Raw genomic sequence first — 16,967 nt, 5'->3', positions numbered from 1 at the left:
TTGGTTTTTAGAAGCTGAACTTCTAGTTGGTTTGTAGAGTTTTCGGGATGATGCATATATGCAAGTCTCTGTTGATATCGGTATCTTAGTCAATTCATTCTAAGTTGTTCAATTTTTCTCTGTCCTATCGGAGAGCTATTAGTGTTGTCCTTTCTGTAAGGTCTTGCATTTTTCATGATGTCGGTATCGGTGATTTTGCAGGAAACTGTAAGAGGATACTCGAAACATTTCCTCCTTGGCTTCGACAGAATGATCCGATAACAATGTGATGATCAGTTGGTAAGGTGAATGAAGTCTCTGGTTGGACAATCATGGACGGGGGAGTGGACGAAGAGGTGATCCATTTAGATGGGACGGAAAGTGTGCATCTGCAAAACAAAGAGAGTGAGTATTCTTGGAAGAGTGAAGGTGGCATTCAGTTGGAAACACGGGAAGGGGTTATACCCACGGAGGTGGAATATCATGAGAGCTCATCTCATCACGTGCTTGGAGATATCTTAGAGGGTAAGGATGCGAACTTGAGTATAAGCTCCATTGATGGGTTAGACCGCCCTTATGCTAGCCCTGGCAACATGGATGTTAGTGGCATGGTTGAAGAGTTAACAGTGAGGAACTATGATAATATGAATAGGGCTGTGGTTGGTCCCTCAAAAAGTAGTGATAGGATGCACACTAGGTTGAACCAGTGGCAGCAACTTTATCATGCAGCTGGTAGATCTGCACTTGAGAGTTCACGTGGCTGTCCCTGTAATCATGAGGAAAACCTTGAGAGGAACAGTTCGTGGGGAGATGCATGTGCGTCTGTTTCTGAAATTTTACCTCAAAAACAATTCAGGGATGAACAAAATGAAGCTGTGCTGCCATTGTCTAGTTCTGAAAACAAAGGGACGATGGGCAATGCATTAGTTCGTGGGGCCTGCAGGACAAAGATTCTATCGAAGTCAGGATTCTCAGAATATTTCATAAAGAGTACGTTAAAGGGCAAGGGAATCATATGCAGGGACCAAGCCGTTGATAATCAGCATGTTGAGTCCAGAAATCAGAATAATGTAAAGATAGGCACCAACACAAAAATTGCTTCTGATGCCCCTCCGAGTTTAGCTGGCAAGACTCTTATTCCTGCAGTACATGAAGTCATTGGGACCAGAGCTAGCCGTCCTGATAATGATGGGGTCAGTTTGAGAGTGTGGCTTGACAATGGGAACAGAGAAGTGAATAATGTGGAGAGACTGAATATATTTAGGCAGATTGTGGATCTGGTAGACTATTCTCATTCCCATGGAGTTGCTTTGCATGAATTACGTCCATCTTCTTTTAAACTGCTGCCATCAAATCAGGTCAAGTATGTCGGACCATCAGAGCAGAGAGAATTGTTGGAAAGTGTCAAAGTTAGAAATGGATCCAACTCAAGTGCATTGGTTGTAACAAAAAGACCATCAGAATATGGCCTGTTTCACCCTCTTAATTTAAGTATGAAGAAGCAGAAGTTTAATGAGGATATGATCCATAACCAGTGGCCTCAGTTCTCTTCAAGACCTCATTCAGATGCCGGAAATGCAAGTATTGAAGACACTAATGTCTCTGGACGGTCATGCAATGATTATGGTGAGCTCAATAAAGAATATGACTCTCGAAGGTGCAACAATCGCTATAAACCCAATTCCCTTGAGCAGCACTCAACTATTACTAGTAGTCAGTTGGAAGACAAATGGTACCAGAGCCCTGAGGAACTCACCAATGGTGGAAGCAGTATTTCCTCAAATATCTACTGTCTAGGTGTTCTCTTTTTCGAGGTGCGGCTTATAATGCATTTGCTTTTTCCAGTCGCATCTGCATGGTGATTAAAAATCAGTGCTTTGCTAGCTATTATGATTGAGCATAATTACTAGCAAAAATGATCATGACTGTTTGAAGTATGATTCTTAATTAGTGAGGTGTTATCACGTTTCCAGAAGATTCAATGCCAGAAGTATTTCATAAGTTGTCTTCTTATTGATAGCTTTCCTCAATAGTAGATATGGATAATTTAGTCTACGCTTACGGGAAATCCATGTCTTATGTCCCTTAACCAGTAATAATTTTATTTATTTTTTCCAGATAAAGCTACTCTAAATCTCCCTCTTCTTTCTTTCTTCTGTTTTTTTTGGCTGAATTGTTTTCATTTATAGTTGCACTGTATGATTCTCAGCATTTTATGAAGTGACAGAATTAGAAATCTGTTATGGAGTTGTTCAAAGAGCTGTTATGCTAATGTTTGTGTATTGAGTTGTCCTTTTTTTACCTTCATTACAGCTTCATCTGATCACACTTCTAAGTTCTTTTCTCTCTTGGTATTGCTAGTCATTCCAAAGATTTGATAAACAGTTATGGATTCTTTTTTAATTGTTTCCTTTTCAGCTACTTGGCCGCTTCAATTGCGAAAGTGCTCGAAATGCAGCGATGATGGATCTGCGCCATAGGATTCTTCCTCCGAGTTTCCTATCGGAAAATCAAAAAGAAGCAGGATTTTGCTTATGGTTACTTCACCCAGATCCTGCTTCCCGGCCATCTTCAAGGTGTGGTTAAATTCTTTGGTTCATTGCATTTTAGTTAATTCAGCATTGGATGACAAATAGGAGCACAGGATTTTTATGCCTCCTTTCTAAGTGTTACCTTATTTGCTGTGATCTTTCTCAAGAAAAGTATTTTTGTGTGGGCATCCAAAAATAGTTAGGAGTTGGGTAAATGATCCTTTTGGTAATCTTGATACTTAAGGGAGAGTTACATCAGCTACAGGGATAAGTTATGCTTTCTTTTGCTTTTAATTGCAGGGAGTTTATTCCCTCCGGGGCCATGAGGACCCCACCAGCCCATTGATTCAATTTTGTCCAAAATTGAATCTCTTTCCATAACTTTGCAATTATGTTATTTCATTCTTTCATCTCACCGTCTTGTTTCCAGCTGGACCAAACAGCAGCCCAGTGTCCAGCTTGCTTTTTTGAAATTAATGCAAGTACGTAGAACAATACTATCCCTGTCCTTACCATCAGTGGTGTTTTGGGGGCGATACAGGAAGATCCTAGAATCTGAAGTACTTAGTGGACTGAAGGATGTCAACTCTGAAGAATTGACGTCATCCATTGAACAAGACGATGCGGAATCAGAGCTACTGTTGCATTTTCTTATCAGTTTGAAAGAGAACAAGCAAAAAGAAGCCTCGAAGTTAGTTGAGAACATAAATTGCCTTGAAGCGGATATTGCAGAGATTGGGAGAAGGCATCCTGCAGCAAAGCCATCTGTGCAGCCTTATGTGCAAACAGACTCTTCAGTTAAAAACTTCGCAAACTTGGATGTTATCCCTTGGCTCTCTCCAGCTTCTGGTATGAAGGACTCTAGATGGTCGGGCAATATTAAGCTGCTTGAAACTGCTTACTACTCAATGAGGTCTAGGATCCGTCTTCCTGAGATAGATGCTTCAAAGCGCACAGATATTGATCTTTTGAGAAATCGTGAGAACTGGCACCAGCCCCAGCAGAGGGATGAGGAGTCGCAAAATACGTCCGATCGAGTGGGAGCCTTCTTTGATGGTCTTTGCAAGTATGCCCGATGCAGTAAGTTTGAAGTACGTGGCGTACTGAGAAATGGGGAGTTCAACAACTCCGCTAACGTGATTTGCTCCCTAAGTTTTTCTCGGGATGAGGACTACTTTGCTGCTGCTGGAGTGTCCAAGAAGATAAAGGTATTTGAGTTCCACGGACTATTGAATGAGTCTGTTGACATTCATTATCCGGCGATTGAGATGTCGAACAGATCGAAGCTGAGCTGTGTTTGCTGGAATAACTACATTCGCAACTATCTTGCTTCAACTGATTACGATGGAGCAGTTAAGGTGTGTAAATTTTTTTTGGTGGAAAAGCATAACTTTGAATCAGTTTAATGATTTATGTTATTGTGCCTTGAGGGCGATCCTATTCTGGTTATGTTATATGTTTTTTGCTTTCTGTATTGTTTCTCATTGCTGGTTTCTCTATATATTTGTATTTACTCCCCCTTTTTTGTTTGTGTAATACTTACTAGTTATGGGATGCAAGCACTGGCCAATGCTTCTCCGAATACAGCGAGCATGAAAAGCGGGCATGGTCCATTGACTTCTCCCCTGTGTGTCCAACAAAGTTTGCCAGTGGAAGTGATGATTGTTCAGTTAAACTTTGGAACATTAGCGAGGCATGTCTTCTTGGTTGAATTTCCTTTCCTGCTGCAGTCGTATGATTGCTTGATGAGGCTAAAGCTTATGTAATATTTAAATTTGCAGAGAAACTGCTTGGGTACAATACGGAATATAGCAAACGTTTGCTGCGTCCAGTTCTCTGCTCACTCGCCTCATTTGCTGGCCTTTGGATCCGCGGACTACAAAAGCTATTGCTATGACCTTCGTAATGTTAGAAGCCCCTGGTGTGTATTGACAGGACACCAGAAGGCTGTTAGCTATGTGAAATTCCTCGACTCTGGAACCATCTTAACTGCTTCCACTGACAACTCTTTGAAGCTATGGGATCTCAACAAGACGAGCCCTAGTGGTCTTTCTACAAATGCTTGCAGCTTGACTCTCACTGGGCACACCAATGAGAAGGTAGGTATCATTTTTCTTATGCTTGGAAGTAAGAAAATTTTCAAATTTGCTACCATAATTTAACAGTTTTTGACGCAACAAGCTTGTTGCCTTTTCAGAATTTTGTAGGTTTGTCTGTTGCTGATGGCTACATCTCATGCGGTTCAGAAAAGAATGAGGCAAGTGCTCATACTCATTCTCTGTCTGTGTTCACCTAAGTAAGCAATTGGGCAATTTGTACCGATAGAGAGTTGGGGTGGTTTCTTCTTCTTCTTCTTTTTTTTTTTTTTTTTCTTTTTGTGGTGATTTGGGCCGTTGGGGTGGTGGGGGGGTGGAGTTGGTTGGGTTTAGCAGGTTGTACAAATATTCAGATGCATCTAGATGATTATCTAATTTGGAAGTCACCAGATATAGATGCCAAATTTTGCAGCATCCAAAAATAATTTGCAATTACAATTTGCTTGAAGATTGAAAACTTGAGAGAAGGAAGGGAACTTGATAGGTATCTGTCTTTCGAATCTTTTGTTTCTGAGTTTGTGAATGTAGCCATGAGTTTCAACTGGTTGCTCTGTCCTTAAGTCTAATTCATAATCAATCAAAGACCAGACCAGTTTGAAAAGACTGCTCCAAACCGCAATGAATATACTGGATCATTTCATTTGTAGAAATTATCCCATAGAAATATGCATCGATTCTTTCCTGTGGAAATATCTGACATGTGATTCATTTTAAATGTTTTCTCCTCAGGTTTTTGCGTACTACAGGTCCCTTCCAATGCCAGTCACTTCCCACAAGTTTGGCTCTATCGATCCAATCTCAGGAAAAGAAACAGATGACGATAATGGGCAGTTTGTTTCGAGTGTATGCTGGAAAGGGAAATCAGACATGCTCATTGCTGCCAATTCAAGCGGGTGTATAAAAGTATTACAGATGGTATGAGTGTTCAGTTTGGGCTTTGAAATCTCAAATTCGAGCAAGGAGGCCCTTCCTTTTGCCAAAGCCTTGGCATACGACAGGCTATTATGCCTTTCTTCACTCGAGAGAGAACTGACTCTTGTCTGAGAACCAGGTGGACAGGCACGAGAAATTTTTTACCTGGCCTTGGAATTGCTGTAGACATATGCAGGATCCACAAGAGAAGGGTGAGATGATGGAGAGGCTGAGGCTGTCTCTAACGCATACCTACCATTCTATGATAGAAGGTTTAGGCGGCAGACCCGATTCAGGAATTCGAGATCATTGCTGGTTTCCAATGCAGAATCACCAATAACTGGGGGCTTTTTCCGTATTTTCAATTACTAGCAACAATTTGCGGTCAGAATGTAATTAGATTTTGAGCATGAGGTATAAGGAAGAATTAGCTGTTGTAAATCTTCTGAAGCTTGATTTATGTACAGAAAATATCTTTGTTTCCCTTGAGACCAGAATGTTTCGAGGCTTATAGAAATGAAATCAAAAGTGTTCTGAGGCTTACGTTGCAATGCAACTCTGAAATAGAGATTGAACTTTATGGGAGTTTGCTTTTATTTCGATGAAGGATTGAAATTGCAGAAGCATTGTGTGCTGAAAATGCATTACAAATTCTACAGTTCTGTTACTAAGGTTGAAAGGATAGAGCCGAAACACCCAAAACTCTCGTACACATAAAACTAATGACTTCTGGTACATACAAAACATTTATAGCCCTTCACAAAACTCGAACATCAAAGCTATCCCATAACGATGTAATCATTCTACAATGACCTAATGAGAATCAAGACCTGTTCTTCGACGATTTCTAAAAAGAAAAAACAAAGAGACCCGACTTCCGGGATTTCTTTCCCTTTTCTCCTTCTTGTTTTCGGTTTTGCCTTTTTGTTCTTTTCTCATTAGCAGAAAGATCTATGAATGACCAGAAAGAAGCTGAAGTGGGAGTCCTCCAAATGCTTAAGCTTCTACTGTACCTCGGAGTCGGAGACATGGTCCCGTGTCTTTTTTTGGTTCTTCTCTTCTTGGCTTAACATCACTGTCAAGTTGCTGCTGCTCTTTCTTATAGTTGGAGTTGGATTCAATCTTGATGTCCTCTTATCTGGCGCTTTTGCTGGTGCTGATATAGGAAATCTTAGTTCAGCAACATTATACAGACGCGCGCGCATATATCCATATATATCACCAACAAAAACTGACCTGAAGCAAATACTTTTCTGGTCTTAACTGTAGCAAGTTTCCTTGTAGGAACAGCTCTTCTCTCCGGGATCTCGGAGCAGACTGACCTAACTTCTCTTGGACGGCGATCTTCCCCTACAGAATGGAAAGATACCAGTTAATCAGATCGATCCTTTTCCCAAGTATACTTGAGGCTATGACAGACAGTTGAAAAGGAATCTTTAGGTGATCTGATGAGATCAGAGCAAAGGGCATGACAGGATACAGGTGGGAAGCAAGAGTATATGGTTGCTTTCTTCATACCAATGGAAGAATCAAATAAAGGAAAGTGTGAGAACTTACTCAGATTCTTCTTCGGTACCAAGATTGAAGCTCTCTTAGACGATAATGATCTCTTGTCGACAAAATCAGAACAAATGGACCTCGTGTCACTCACTAGCGGTAATTGATGATCTTCAATCACAGAGAGGTTCTCCTCCCTGCAAAATGAGCCCGCATCACTTGTGGACTCGCTCACGATAGGACTCCTTCTCTGAGTCCTCTCTATCTCAGAAATCCTGTAAGAGAACATCTGGAATGGAATTTGTGAAACCAGCGTTGCACTGAGATTCCCAGTATCTGCTGCTGCTAGGAACTTCTTCTGAAACCCGTTCTCAATGTCACAGAAGTCGGCAGAAGGGATCATGAGCTCAGGCTGCTGATCACACTCCGGGTTCATCACCAAAAACTTTTTGATATACCTCAAGATACGACAGATTGACGAGAAGCTTGGGCGGGAGGCAGGGTCGGTTGCCCAACACTTCTTGGTCAAGTTGACCAAGAATTTTGGTGATGCAAAGGGGAAGAGAGGCCGCTCCCCTGCTATGATGTTTCGGGCCATCGTGTCCCCCTGAAGGTGCCCATCCTCGAAGGGTACTTTCCCCGTCAAAAGCTCGAAACAGATCATTGAGAAGCTGTACACATCGGCTTTCTCGGAGTACTTGGTCTTACTTGATGATGAACTTATGCTTCCTTGCTTTTCTTCTTCTGCCAGAACTTCTGGAGCATACCAAATGAAAGGATTTATCAAGTTGGTCGTGTCGTGACTCGGCGAGCTGCAAGTATTCTTGTCCTTCACGGAGGATAGCCCAAAACCCGAGACCTTTACATGGAAATAGCCTTCCAGAGAGCTCCTCGACTTGAGGAGAACATTCTTTGGGTTGAGGTCCCCGTGGAAGATTCCATTTGAGTGGAGATATTCCATTCCTCTTGCGATCTGGAGCATGATATCAACTATCAGAGGGATCGATGGTGGACTCCGCCTCCTCGGGCTCGAACTCTCCTTGATGTGGGTCCAGAGGTCCTTGCTCACCAGCTCCATGACCAAGAAGCATTCCTTTCTCTCATCATCACAGAACCCACACAGGTATTGGAGTATATTAGGGTGGGAAAGGGAAAGCAAAGTTCGAATCTCAGGTTTCAGAGGCTCGATCTCTGCGATCAAGTGCCGCATCAGGAAGCTCTCCCCTAGCCACTGGATCTCCTTGAACTGGGACCCGCCTCCCAGCCGTCGCCTCACCTGATAGTCCCTCGATCCAATAAGCACCGAGCTCGAAGAAAGCATAGCGTCATTAGTTCCCGAGGGAGATCCGTTGAGTTTCTTGAGCATAAAATCTCCAAGCCGATTCTCGTTCTTTGATTCCTCCTTCCTCCTCTCCTTAATAGCCTCACTGAGGAGCCACCTATCCTCCCTCCAAGCGCTCTCAAATCGCTTGCACAGCTCTTTGGTCACCAAATATTGCTCCCCGAATCTCAAAGCAAAAACCTTGGGGTCGTTTAACTCTCGATCATACTTCTTCCTCAACAAGACCCCTCTTTTTTGCATCTCATCGGGATCAAGGCCCGAGATCTCACCTGCAGTTTCAATGGCCTCCACAACAGCTGGAAAATTACAGAGCAAGTTATGGACATGAAACTCGACGCAGTCCTTGTTCTGGTGGAGGCTAATAACCTTGGCCCACCAATCCCTCGAGTCCATACAGTGCCTGATATAAACCTCGGCCTCTCGGAACACCCTGTGGAGCTCCCTCAGGGGCTGATCAAGGGCCTTCCACTTGGTCGTGTTCTTCTCCTCGAGCCTCAGGTTGTGCTTTATAGAAGTTGAGATCAATGTGAAGGCTAAGGAGACGATCTCAAGGAGGAGGCAGCACTGCCTCTTGTTGATTGGGATCTCGTCTTGGAGAACCATCAGGGCCTTCACGCTTCCTAGGACCTCCCCGACCTGCCGGAATTGCTCCATTTCCGGCCTCGGGAGGAGGCGATTAATCTGAACAACCTCAAACCTTTCGAAACAGAATCCTTCAAAAATATGTTTTCACGTTCTCGATATCGTCGATATCAATGATACCGAAGATTCAAATCACCTGCAAATTCATGAATGTTGCAAACAATCAACCCCAGAAGATGAAAAGACAAACAATTCGTAATACTTTTTGAAGAACATGAATCCGAACTTGTGCCTGCTGCGGAGATTCTACTTCTCGGACCGCTGCCTATGAGACTCCAAGAGGCAAGAACCTTAACGAACCCCAACCTAGAAACCGGCAGACTCCACGGAATCTGACGATCAGAGGAAAACCCATCAGCAATCCCCATTGTTGGGTACCAAACAGAAGACACGGGACAGAACAATTGCTACCAAACAGAAATAGAAACATGTCAGAAGCAACAATCGACGAGGTCTCTTGAATATTACAAACCCCACCTTGAGGGCATCAAAAAACCACCTGAAAGCTCCCAAAAATGGAGGTGCTGAGAGCTTGAAGACGACACAAAAGAACAACAGAGACTTCCGTTTTTTCAGTGAAAAATTGATTTCCGCGTGACGACTGGTTTTTCGGGAAAAAGGAGGAATTTTTGACACGGAAAATTGAATATTTCGATGACTGCGATCGAACCCTTGTCGCCGATTTCTCAGTAGAATCGAAATGCGGAGCTGAATCGAATTGGGAGAGGGAGAGGGAGAGAGGGAGAGAGAAGAGAGAGAAAATGGGCCGTTGAAAGTGTCCGCCTTCGTTGGAGAGTATACGTTTATTTATGCTCATTGTTCCCGCGTGTTTTGTCTGCCCCTTTTCCGTTAACTGCCTTCCCACGTCTCCGTCACTTGCACGGCAGAGACACGAGTGCCGTCGTTTTAGCGAGCCAACAACAGTGAAGCCACTTCGGGGCTTGTGACGGCGTTACACCGGTGATGACGGAGATGTTGTTGACTGATAATACTTCTTTTTCTCTTTTTCTTTTTGTATTTTTGAATTTATTATTTAATTGTTTTTCATTAATTTTGATTGACAACTGACAGGCGGATTTTACATAGCCCCGGCCCTCCTTTTAACGGGCAATAGAATTTTGGTGATTTTCTTGACTGATTATCTTTGACTGAATTTGGAGTTGACTGTGCTGTCAACCTTCAATTACAGATGATTCGTGGGATACTATATTTAGTAATCATGAATCTGCTATTAGCTCACAAGTACTGCTAATCGTGGACGCCATGTACTTTGATTACACATAGGTATTGAGCACAAAGGGTTTGAAATTTCAGTGATTCATTTGGCATTTGAGTAAATAATGCTGCTGATATATCGTATTTTAGTTTTCTCTCACATGATTTAAGTTTAATGATTTTGTTATTTAGTGGTAATGAATTCATGAGTTCTTAAATGAGAAGTCGAGACTAGTACTAGGAGGTTTACCATAACCTCTCATAAACCAAATACATGAAAGATCTAAGATTTACTTGTTCGAATCGGTCGGTAAAAAATTCTATAATCAACTTCTCGGCGTGGTTTACTTGCCTGATGCAAAGGCCGCATTGCTCTTCAAGCAAACACCTGGAATTACGTAAAGTTGCTCGAACATAAAAAATGGGAAGGGAGAATCATTTAAGTATGACAACAGAAGTTCCCGCTTGACTTGTATATTGGCAAATCGATAACAACAATTTCTCTCTCTCTTTTTTTTTAAACAACTAATTTGAGAGACAAAATAATTAACATTTTGTTGTTTTATATTTTTGAAAATTTGGTGAAGAATATCATGATTATTGAGGTGGATTTAATGCCTATCTTTGTCGAAGAACATCATGCGCGAACACTAACAATAATTACCCCTTAATTAAGGATATGAAAGTGGCCTAAAATTTATGTTCTCTTATGTTCCGACATCAAGAAAAGAAAAAGCACCCTGATTTTTGGGTTGGATGAAGGTAAGCACATTACATTTTGCACCCTCAACTTCAGTCTCTGGCTTATTTTGCAACCCGACCCTAACATTTAAAACGTCTCATTTTGTGCCTCGGAGTTTGGATTGTTGGCCCGCTCCGCACTGCAATCTCTCGCGTCACTAACCTATGAACCCTTTTTACCTTTGATCCCAATAATATGTTGCTCGGAGTATTTTATAAACATGGAGAATTCTTAAAGATCTAAAAACATTCTAAAGAAGAAAAATATGAAATTGTACGTTCAAAATTATGTTTTTCCCCCTTAAAAAATAGTAATTGGGTCACACTGACATTTCTTGTTATCTTTAAAAAATATTTATGTTCGTGGTTGAGCAACTGGGAAAAAAACGCAATCCGAGATGCATAAGGACAGAGATTAAACTTTGGGGTGCGATTGTACCAAACGGTAAACTTCAGGGTTACAAATCAAAATTTCACTTAAACAAATACATAAGGCGAGTTGGCGAATAAATCGATTCTCCTTTATTAATGATTAAATTAAATTAGGGTTGTCACCGAAAAGAAAATTTAAATTAGGGTTTGCCAATTATTGCACTGATTGGTTCGCATGACAAAGATTCCGAGCTCCAAGCCCAAAGAAATCATTCTATCTATGGATGCCTTCATACTTTATCTATTGAATCTTTCCGTCACATAAAGTATACAGTAATTCCATATTATTGAACCATATAATATATATTCGTAACTGTGATTTGGTCAGCTAGGTAGATTATTCTTATTACCAAAGCAACCCGATGAGGTTCAATTCTCGAATTATTTCTCTTATAAGATGATCAATAAATTTTGATAGGATGAACTCATTAACGGCAAGTATTCGGAATTTGTAATATAATAAGTTTTTGAGTAGTTAAGTTTACATTACTTTATAATGTGCATTTCTTGGCTATGAATCCTATGATCATTTCAGATTCTCTGAACTTCTTTCCAGTTTCTACAGGATAAGACATGACATCCCACACCATATGAACTTAAAAGATGGCATTGGAACCAACCAAGAATCAGCCAAAGTTATTGGAAGGGTTATTGTATATGCTCTTAAAGAAAATTGATGACTAATCTAGACCATTATATAACATCTATATAACTCACTGGAGAAAAAAAAAATTTACCTGACTTTTCTTTTCCAAAAGTACCAATTAAGAAATAGAAAGTTAAATCAACAATTAGTAAATGGTTGGAAGTTTTAGAGTAATTATATAATTTTAAATGCTTTTTATAACTACCAATTTTTAACTCTTCTATACAATGCTCTCTCCCTCTCCTAACGTATCCTCACATTCTTTCTTATTTTCCTCGACAAGATAATATACCACTGTTTTTCTTAAATATAGTTTTACTATAATCATTCAAAAGCTATAATTTTTGACAAAGTTGATATATATATATATAGAGCATTAGATAAGAAATCACTATCTTAAAAATATAATGGATAGTACGAAAAATAATCTACAATATCTCGTATGCTATGCCTGGGTATTATTTTCAAATTAAGATTTTGTTTGATGTCAGACGTAGCGCATGTCTTGTTTTAGTATTGTACACAGGGTGAGGGATCCCGTGATTTCAAGTGGATTCTATTGATTGTAAATTGGATTGCAACATTAAGCTGTCCGTTTTTTTTTTTCTTTTCATTGAGCACCATGTCATATTCAAAAATCTAATGGGTTTCGACTAATCTAAATTCAAGTTGCGTCGACCCATTAAGAAACAAAACTCTCATAATCGTAGATTTTCTCTATTCATGAGACTCAAACCGAGACCTGATTACTTAAGAAGAAAAAAGTGTCAGACCACTTAAAACCAAAGGTATTTGCCTATGTCGTTCGGAAATCGAATCAATGGACAGTCACCCCAAAAAAGTCATATCACCAAGACTTGAATCCCCTTAGAAATAGTCCGTCGGACTCCAGGGCTAATCCTCTAACGCCTGGGGCCAAATATAGACGACTTGTCTTTGACTTGTTCAAAGAAGTGATCTAGTCGAGCTACTTATTTGTTAGCTACTTATAAAAAAAATACTTATATGTTAGCTTGGACACCGCTTCATCTAAAAAATTGATCAGTTTATTTATTAATATTATACGTTAATATCCAATTATATATTGAGTATTGCATGTATTTTTTAAGATAAAAATAATAAGTTGTTTTCTTGATGGGATAATATATACATGGACGCCGAAGACAATTATATACAAAAGTATGTTATGTTTTTGTGGCCGGTTCAATCCGTAACGAAGAAACGCGCCAAGTTGACGGCGATCGTCGACGAAGAGTGGGCGGCACGTCGGAGGGTAGCCGGTGACAAAGACGCAGTCGACGGCAACTGCGTGCAAGACGGTGGATGTTGATCATCATGGGTCCCACGGGACCCACCACACACCGGCTTGAGGACAAAGCGACTGCAAGCAACAATGTGGGAGGAGTCTTCCCTCACGATTTTAATGTCAACGACCATGATTTCTTGCACCTTCAATGGTCCGACCTATAAAAACGACCAATTCTTAAAAATATTTTCCAGAATCATTTTGCACTTAGAATTTTTTTCATTAAAATAATTGATATAAGACCTACCAATACCATCCTGTGAATATAAGCCAAAGCGGATGCTTTTAAGTAGGGTAAATTATCAAAAAAAACTCAAGTTTTGTAAAATATCTTAATTTTGTCATAAATTTTGTTTTGTAACAGAAAAACTATAAGTTTTTTAAAATATCTCAAAAGTGACATCCGTTATAACTTCCGTCAATTTTTGCCTGCGTGTGACCTACATGGACTGTTAAAGGGACCCACCATCAGTAGCAAAAATTGACGGAAGTTATAACGAATGTCATTTTTGAGATATTTTAGAAAACTTATGGTTTTTTTTGTTACAAAACAAAATTTAGGACAAAACTAAGACTTTTTATAAAATTTGGATTTTTTTTTGTAATTTACCCCTTTTAAGTATGATAATTTTTAACTGTTTAGATTGTTAATCAAGTGACGGTTATAACGATGAGCTAAAAACCTCACATGGCATCAATTGAACCAGAAAGCATGTTTTTGAATTAATACATCAATATGCCAACATGGATTGTTTCAAGGTGGTTTAACACATATTTAAGTAAATTAAGTCAAGGACTCGAGTCTTATGAATAGAAAATTCTATGATTGGAAGAGGTTAAACCTCTCAGAAAATGCTTGGTTGCTAGGGCGGGATGAAATATTTGATCGGAATACAATCGGATTTAAATCCTAAGAGATTTTGATACTCAAAACACGTGTTGCAATATAATTAACAAGATGTACGAGTGGGATATATATAGATATATGAAGTAAATATGTCAAATTTGCCCCTATTTTTCTTTTTTTAATATCTTAATTTATTTTTTTTATGAAAACAAGAAAAAGTAATCCCATGACAATCGTCGAACAAAAGGAGGTGGCGTCTAGCCCCAGCAGCCCTCATCCGATATCTCACATTGCAATGGGCCAATAGCAACTTTTGAAAATTTAGTCGTTTTCCTTCTAAATAATATCCTGAATTACATGAGTATTTTAATTTTAATAGATAATCCTGTTCAATATTTCTCCCAAATATCCTATTCTAATCGTATTACCTCCTAAGAATTTGACAAATTCTATCTACCCTTATATCCAATCGACTAAACACACCCTTAGTGGGTTGACTTGGATCAAACCTGTAGAATCCGTTGTGTTTCTATATAGCAGTAGTGCACGACAAAAAAAAAACCACGTCAATATGAGAAGACGGATCTATTAGGAAGTCGATTTGAGAGTCTTACTAATATAATAAAATTTCTGCTGAGATGGACTGAAGGTTTAATTACTGATAGCAGAAAAAATAATTGAGGGGCTCGTTCTATGTTAATTGCGAACAATTACGTTGATGATGGTGTTAACCTTGATATTGAGGGGTAGTCCATCCAATAAAATATGCTTCCGGAGACGGAGACGCATTGGTCCTCCAATATCAAATGCATGTGGTGAGTCTATGATGGCTGCTTTGAATATTAATTAGTTAAAATTTTCATTTATGCATGTCAATGAATTAGCACATAATCTTTTTTCTTTTTTCCTTTTTTGGTTGGAATTTCGTCCTATGACAATCATCAACTTCTATCGTTGTGGGTACCCTATTGTAGATAAGTGGAAAGCAGAGAAAAACACGTATGTTCTTATAATCCTATCGGAATGGCTTAGCCTTACATACGGCGAAATTTACTTTGAACGTTGTATTACGTTTACAATCCCACACTCAAAATCGAATACAGAGGGGAGGTAATGCAATTACTTTTAAAAGTAATTGCACAACGCATATGCAAGTAAATTATATATGTAGTAATTTTTTTCTTTTTTGCTAACCTGGGGTGTCCAGGTTTCGCCCGACTAATTCCAGGAGCTCCTGAACCCCGGTGAGGCACGGAGCGGGTAATCAAGCCAAAGGCGCTTCAGTAGCTCCAATGAATTTTGAATCCGAGATCGGGTGAATACTTGAGCTCTCAAGTATGAGTTGTGGTTTGAGCTTGGGATAAGATAAAATAAAGGGAAAAATACAAAAACCTCATTGTGCTTTGAATTTGGAACAAATTGGACTCTGTGATTTTTTGAGAAACAACTAATACCCTGTGATTTATTTCATGAGACGTAATGGATCTCACCGTTAGTTTTTTCATCACTTTTGGTCCTCAAACTTTTTTTTTGCCATTAGTACCCTCAAACTTTCAACTTTTTTTCAATTTGGTCTTAAAATTCAGGGAAAAAAAAAAGGGAAGGGCCTGGGGCCGCCGGTCGAAGACCCCAACCCACCATTGAGGTCGCATGTACCCATAGAGGATGTCGACGACCATGGAGGTGGGGTTGGGGTTGCACGGTCCCCACCCCTAAATCGACTGAGTTCTCGAGTTTGAGATCCTAGTCGATTCGAGGGCTGGGGCCACCAAATCAGCAATCTCGGACTTACTCTCGAGGTCTTCGGCATCCTCTGTGGGTGTCGGCGACCTCGATGATGGGGTCGGGGTCGCCGATCGGTGACTGGCAACCTAAGCCTCTTCCCTTTTTTTTCCCTCCAGAATTTTAGGACCAAATTACAAAAAAGTTAAAAGTTTGAAGATAATAATGGCAAAAAGAAAAGTTTGAGGACCAAAAGTAACAACAGTGAGGTCTATTATGTCTCACGAAGTAAATCACAGAGTGTTAGTTGTTCATAAAAAAATCACATGGTCCAATCTATTCCAAACTCAAACCACAAAGAGAATTTTTGTACTTTCCCCTAAAATAAATTACATGCATATCGAATAAGTTACATCTGTTTTGAGAAATTAGTTGGAATAATTTAATGTTTTAATAAATTACTTACATTTCCAATAAATTACAGGATTTTAAAATATTTGTACTTATATTATTAGTAAGTTATATAACTTTTGAGAATCCGTTGATTAAATTTTTACTTTAGTGCACCATACCATCATTATTGGTGATTGCATCATACATATATTTCCCGAAAGCAGAATATTAAAATATGTCGTTAAAACCCCGTTATAAATTAGGAATGAGGTATAGCATATATGTCATTTTATTTTGTTTCATCACCACGAAGTTCAGATTTTGATTCCATCTTGGAACATGTATGCTTTCTCATCTTCCTCCTACCATATGCTTTGTTAGATTTATATGTCTCCCATACCGCCAAATAAATAATAATGATGATCCATTTTAACCCAAAAAAAATGATGATCCCATTGATTCCAGCATCTTAACATATATAAACATTGAACAACCTCTCACCTCAAGATGGATCATCACCGTGAAGTTCAGATTTTGATTCCATCTTGGAACATGTATGCTTTCTCATCTTCCTCCTACCATATGCTTTGTTAGATTTATATGTCTCCCATAGCGCCAAATAAATAATAATGATGATCCATTTTCACCAAAAAAAAAAATGATGAT

The 16,967-nt window shown here is 39.6% G+C and overlaps 2 protein-coding genes across 6 annotated transcripts; one reads left to right on the top strand and one right to left on the bottom strand.

Annotated features, from left to right (window-relative positions):
* The first annotated feature begins 311 nt into the window (after positions 1-311).
* On the top strand, positions 312-6,061 carry LOC116196746 (protein SPA1-RELATED 2). Its single transcript, XM_031526624.1, has 7 exons — positions 312-1,793; positions 2,398-2,555; positions 3,052-3,868; positions 4,057-4,203; positions 4,292-4,609; positions 4,708-4,767; positions 5,336-6,061. The coding sequence occupies exons 1-7, from the start codon at positions 312-314 to the stop codon at positions 5,525-5,527; spliced, it is 3,174 nt and encodes a 1,057-aa protein (XP_031382484.1). The 3' UTR covers positions 5,528-6,061.
* A 91-nt stretch (positions 6,062-6,152) lies between these two features.
* Positions 6,153-9,773, bottom strand: LOC116196755 (mitogen-activated protein kinase kinase kinase 7-like). Of its 5 annotated transcripts, none has more exons than XM_031526635.1 (5): positions 9,477-9,773; positions 9,226-9,331; positions 7,076-9,135; positions 6,755-6,868; positions 6,153-6,674 (listed from the first exon to the last, which is right to left on the bottom strand). In XM_031526635.1, exons 3-5 carry the CDS (start codon positions 9,009-9,011, stop codon positions 6,523-6,525), a joined length of 2,202 nt encoding a protein of 733 aa, XP_031382495.1. In that variant the 5' UTR covers positions 9,012-9,135; positions 9,226-9,331; positions 9,477-9,773; the 3' UTR covers positions 6,153-6,522. The 5 variants fall into 5 exon arrangements, with proteins under 5 accessions (XP_031382495.1, XP_031382502.1, XP_031382518.1 ...); XM_031526642.1 differs by having other exon boundaries at positions 9,232-9,331; XM_031526658.1 differs by having other exon boundaries at positions 9,226-9,406; positions 9,499-9,773.
* Positions 9,774-16,967: the final 7,194 nt, after the last annotated feature.

Source organism: Punica granatum, chromosome 1, assembly GCF_007655135.1.
Source record: "Punica granatum isolate Tunisia-2019 chromosome 1, ASM765513v2, whole genome shotgun sequence".
Classification (NCBI taxonomy): Eukaryota; Viridiplantae; Streptophyta; class Magnoliopsida; order Myrtales; family Lythraceae; genus Punica; species Punica granatum.
Note: the sequence above shows the minus strand (reverse complement) of the source record. Positions and strands in the feature narration are given on the sequence as shown.

What these genes read in the sequence shown, in the direction of transcription:
- LOC116196746 (XM_031526624.1), top strand. Translation starts at nt 312, where the DNA reads ATGGACGGGGGAGTGGACGAAGAGGTGATCCATTTAGATGGGACGGAA. An exon ending in AACTTTGGAACATTAGCGAG is followed by an intron (nt 4,204 to 4,291) that starts GCATGTCTTCTT and finishes TTAAATTTGCAG; the next exon opens with AGAAACTGCTTGGGTACAAT. An exon ending in CTGGGCACACCAATGAGAAG is followed by an intron (nt 4,610 to 4,707) that starts GTAGGTATCATT and finishes TTGCCTTTTCAG; the next exon opens with AATTTTGTAGGTTTGTCTGT.
- LOC116196755 (XM_031526650.1), bottom strand. Translation starts at nt 9,011, where the DNA reads ATGGAGCAATTCCGGCAGGTCGGGGAGGTCCTAGGAAGCGTGAAGGCC. An exon ending in GGTACCGAAGAAGAATCTGA is followed by an intron (nt 6,869 to 7,075) that starts GTAAGTTCTCAC and finishes TCCATTCTGTAG; the next exon opens with GGGAAGATCGCCGTCCAAGA. An exon ending in CAGAAAAGTATTTGCTTCAG is followed by an intron (nt 6,675 to 6,754) that starts GTCAGTTTTTGT and finishes TTCCTATATCAG; the next exon opens with CACCAGCAAAAGCGCCAGAT.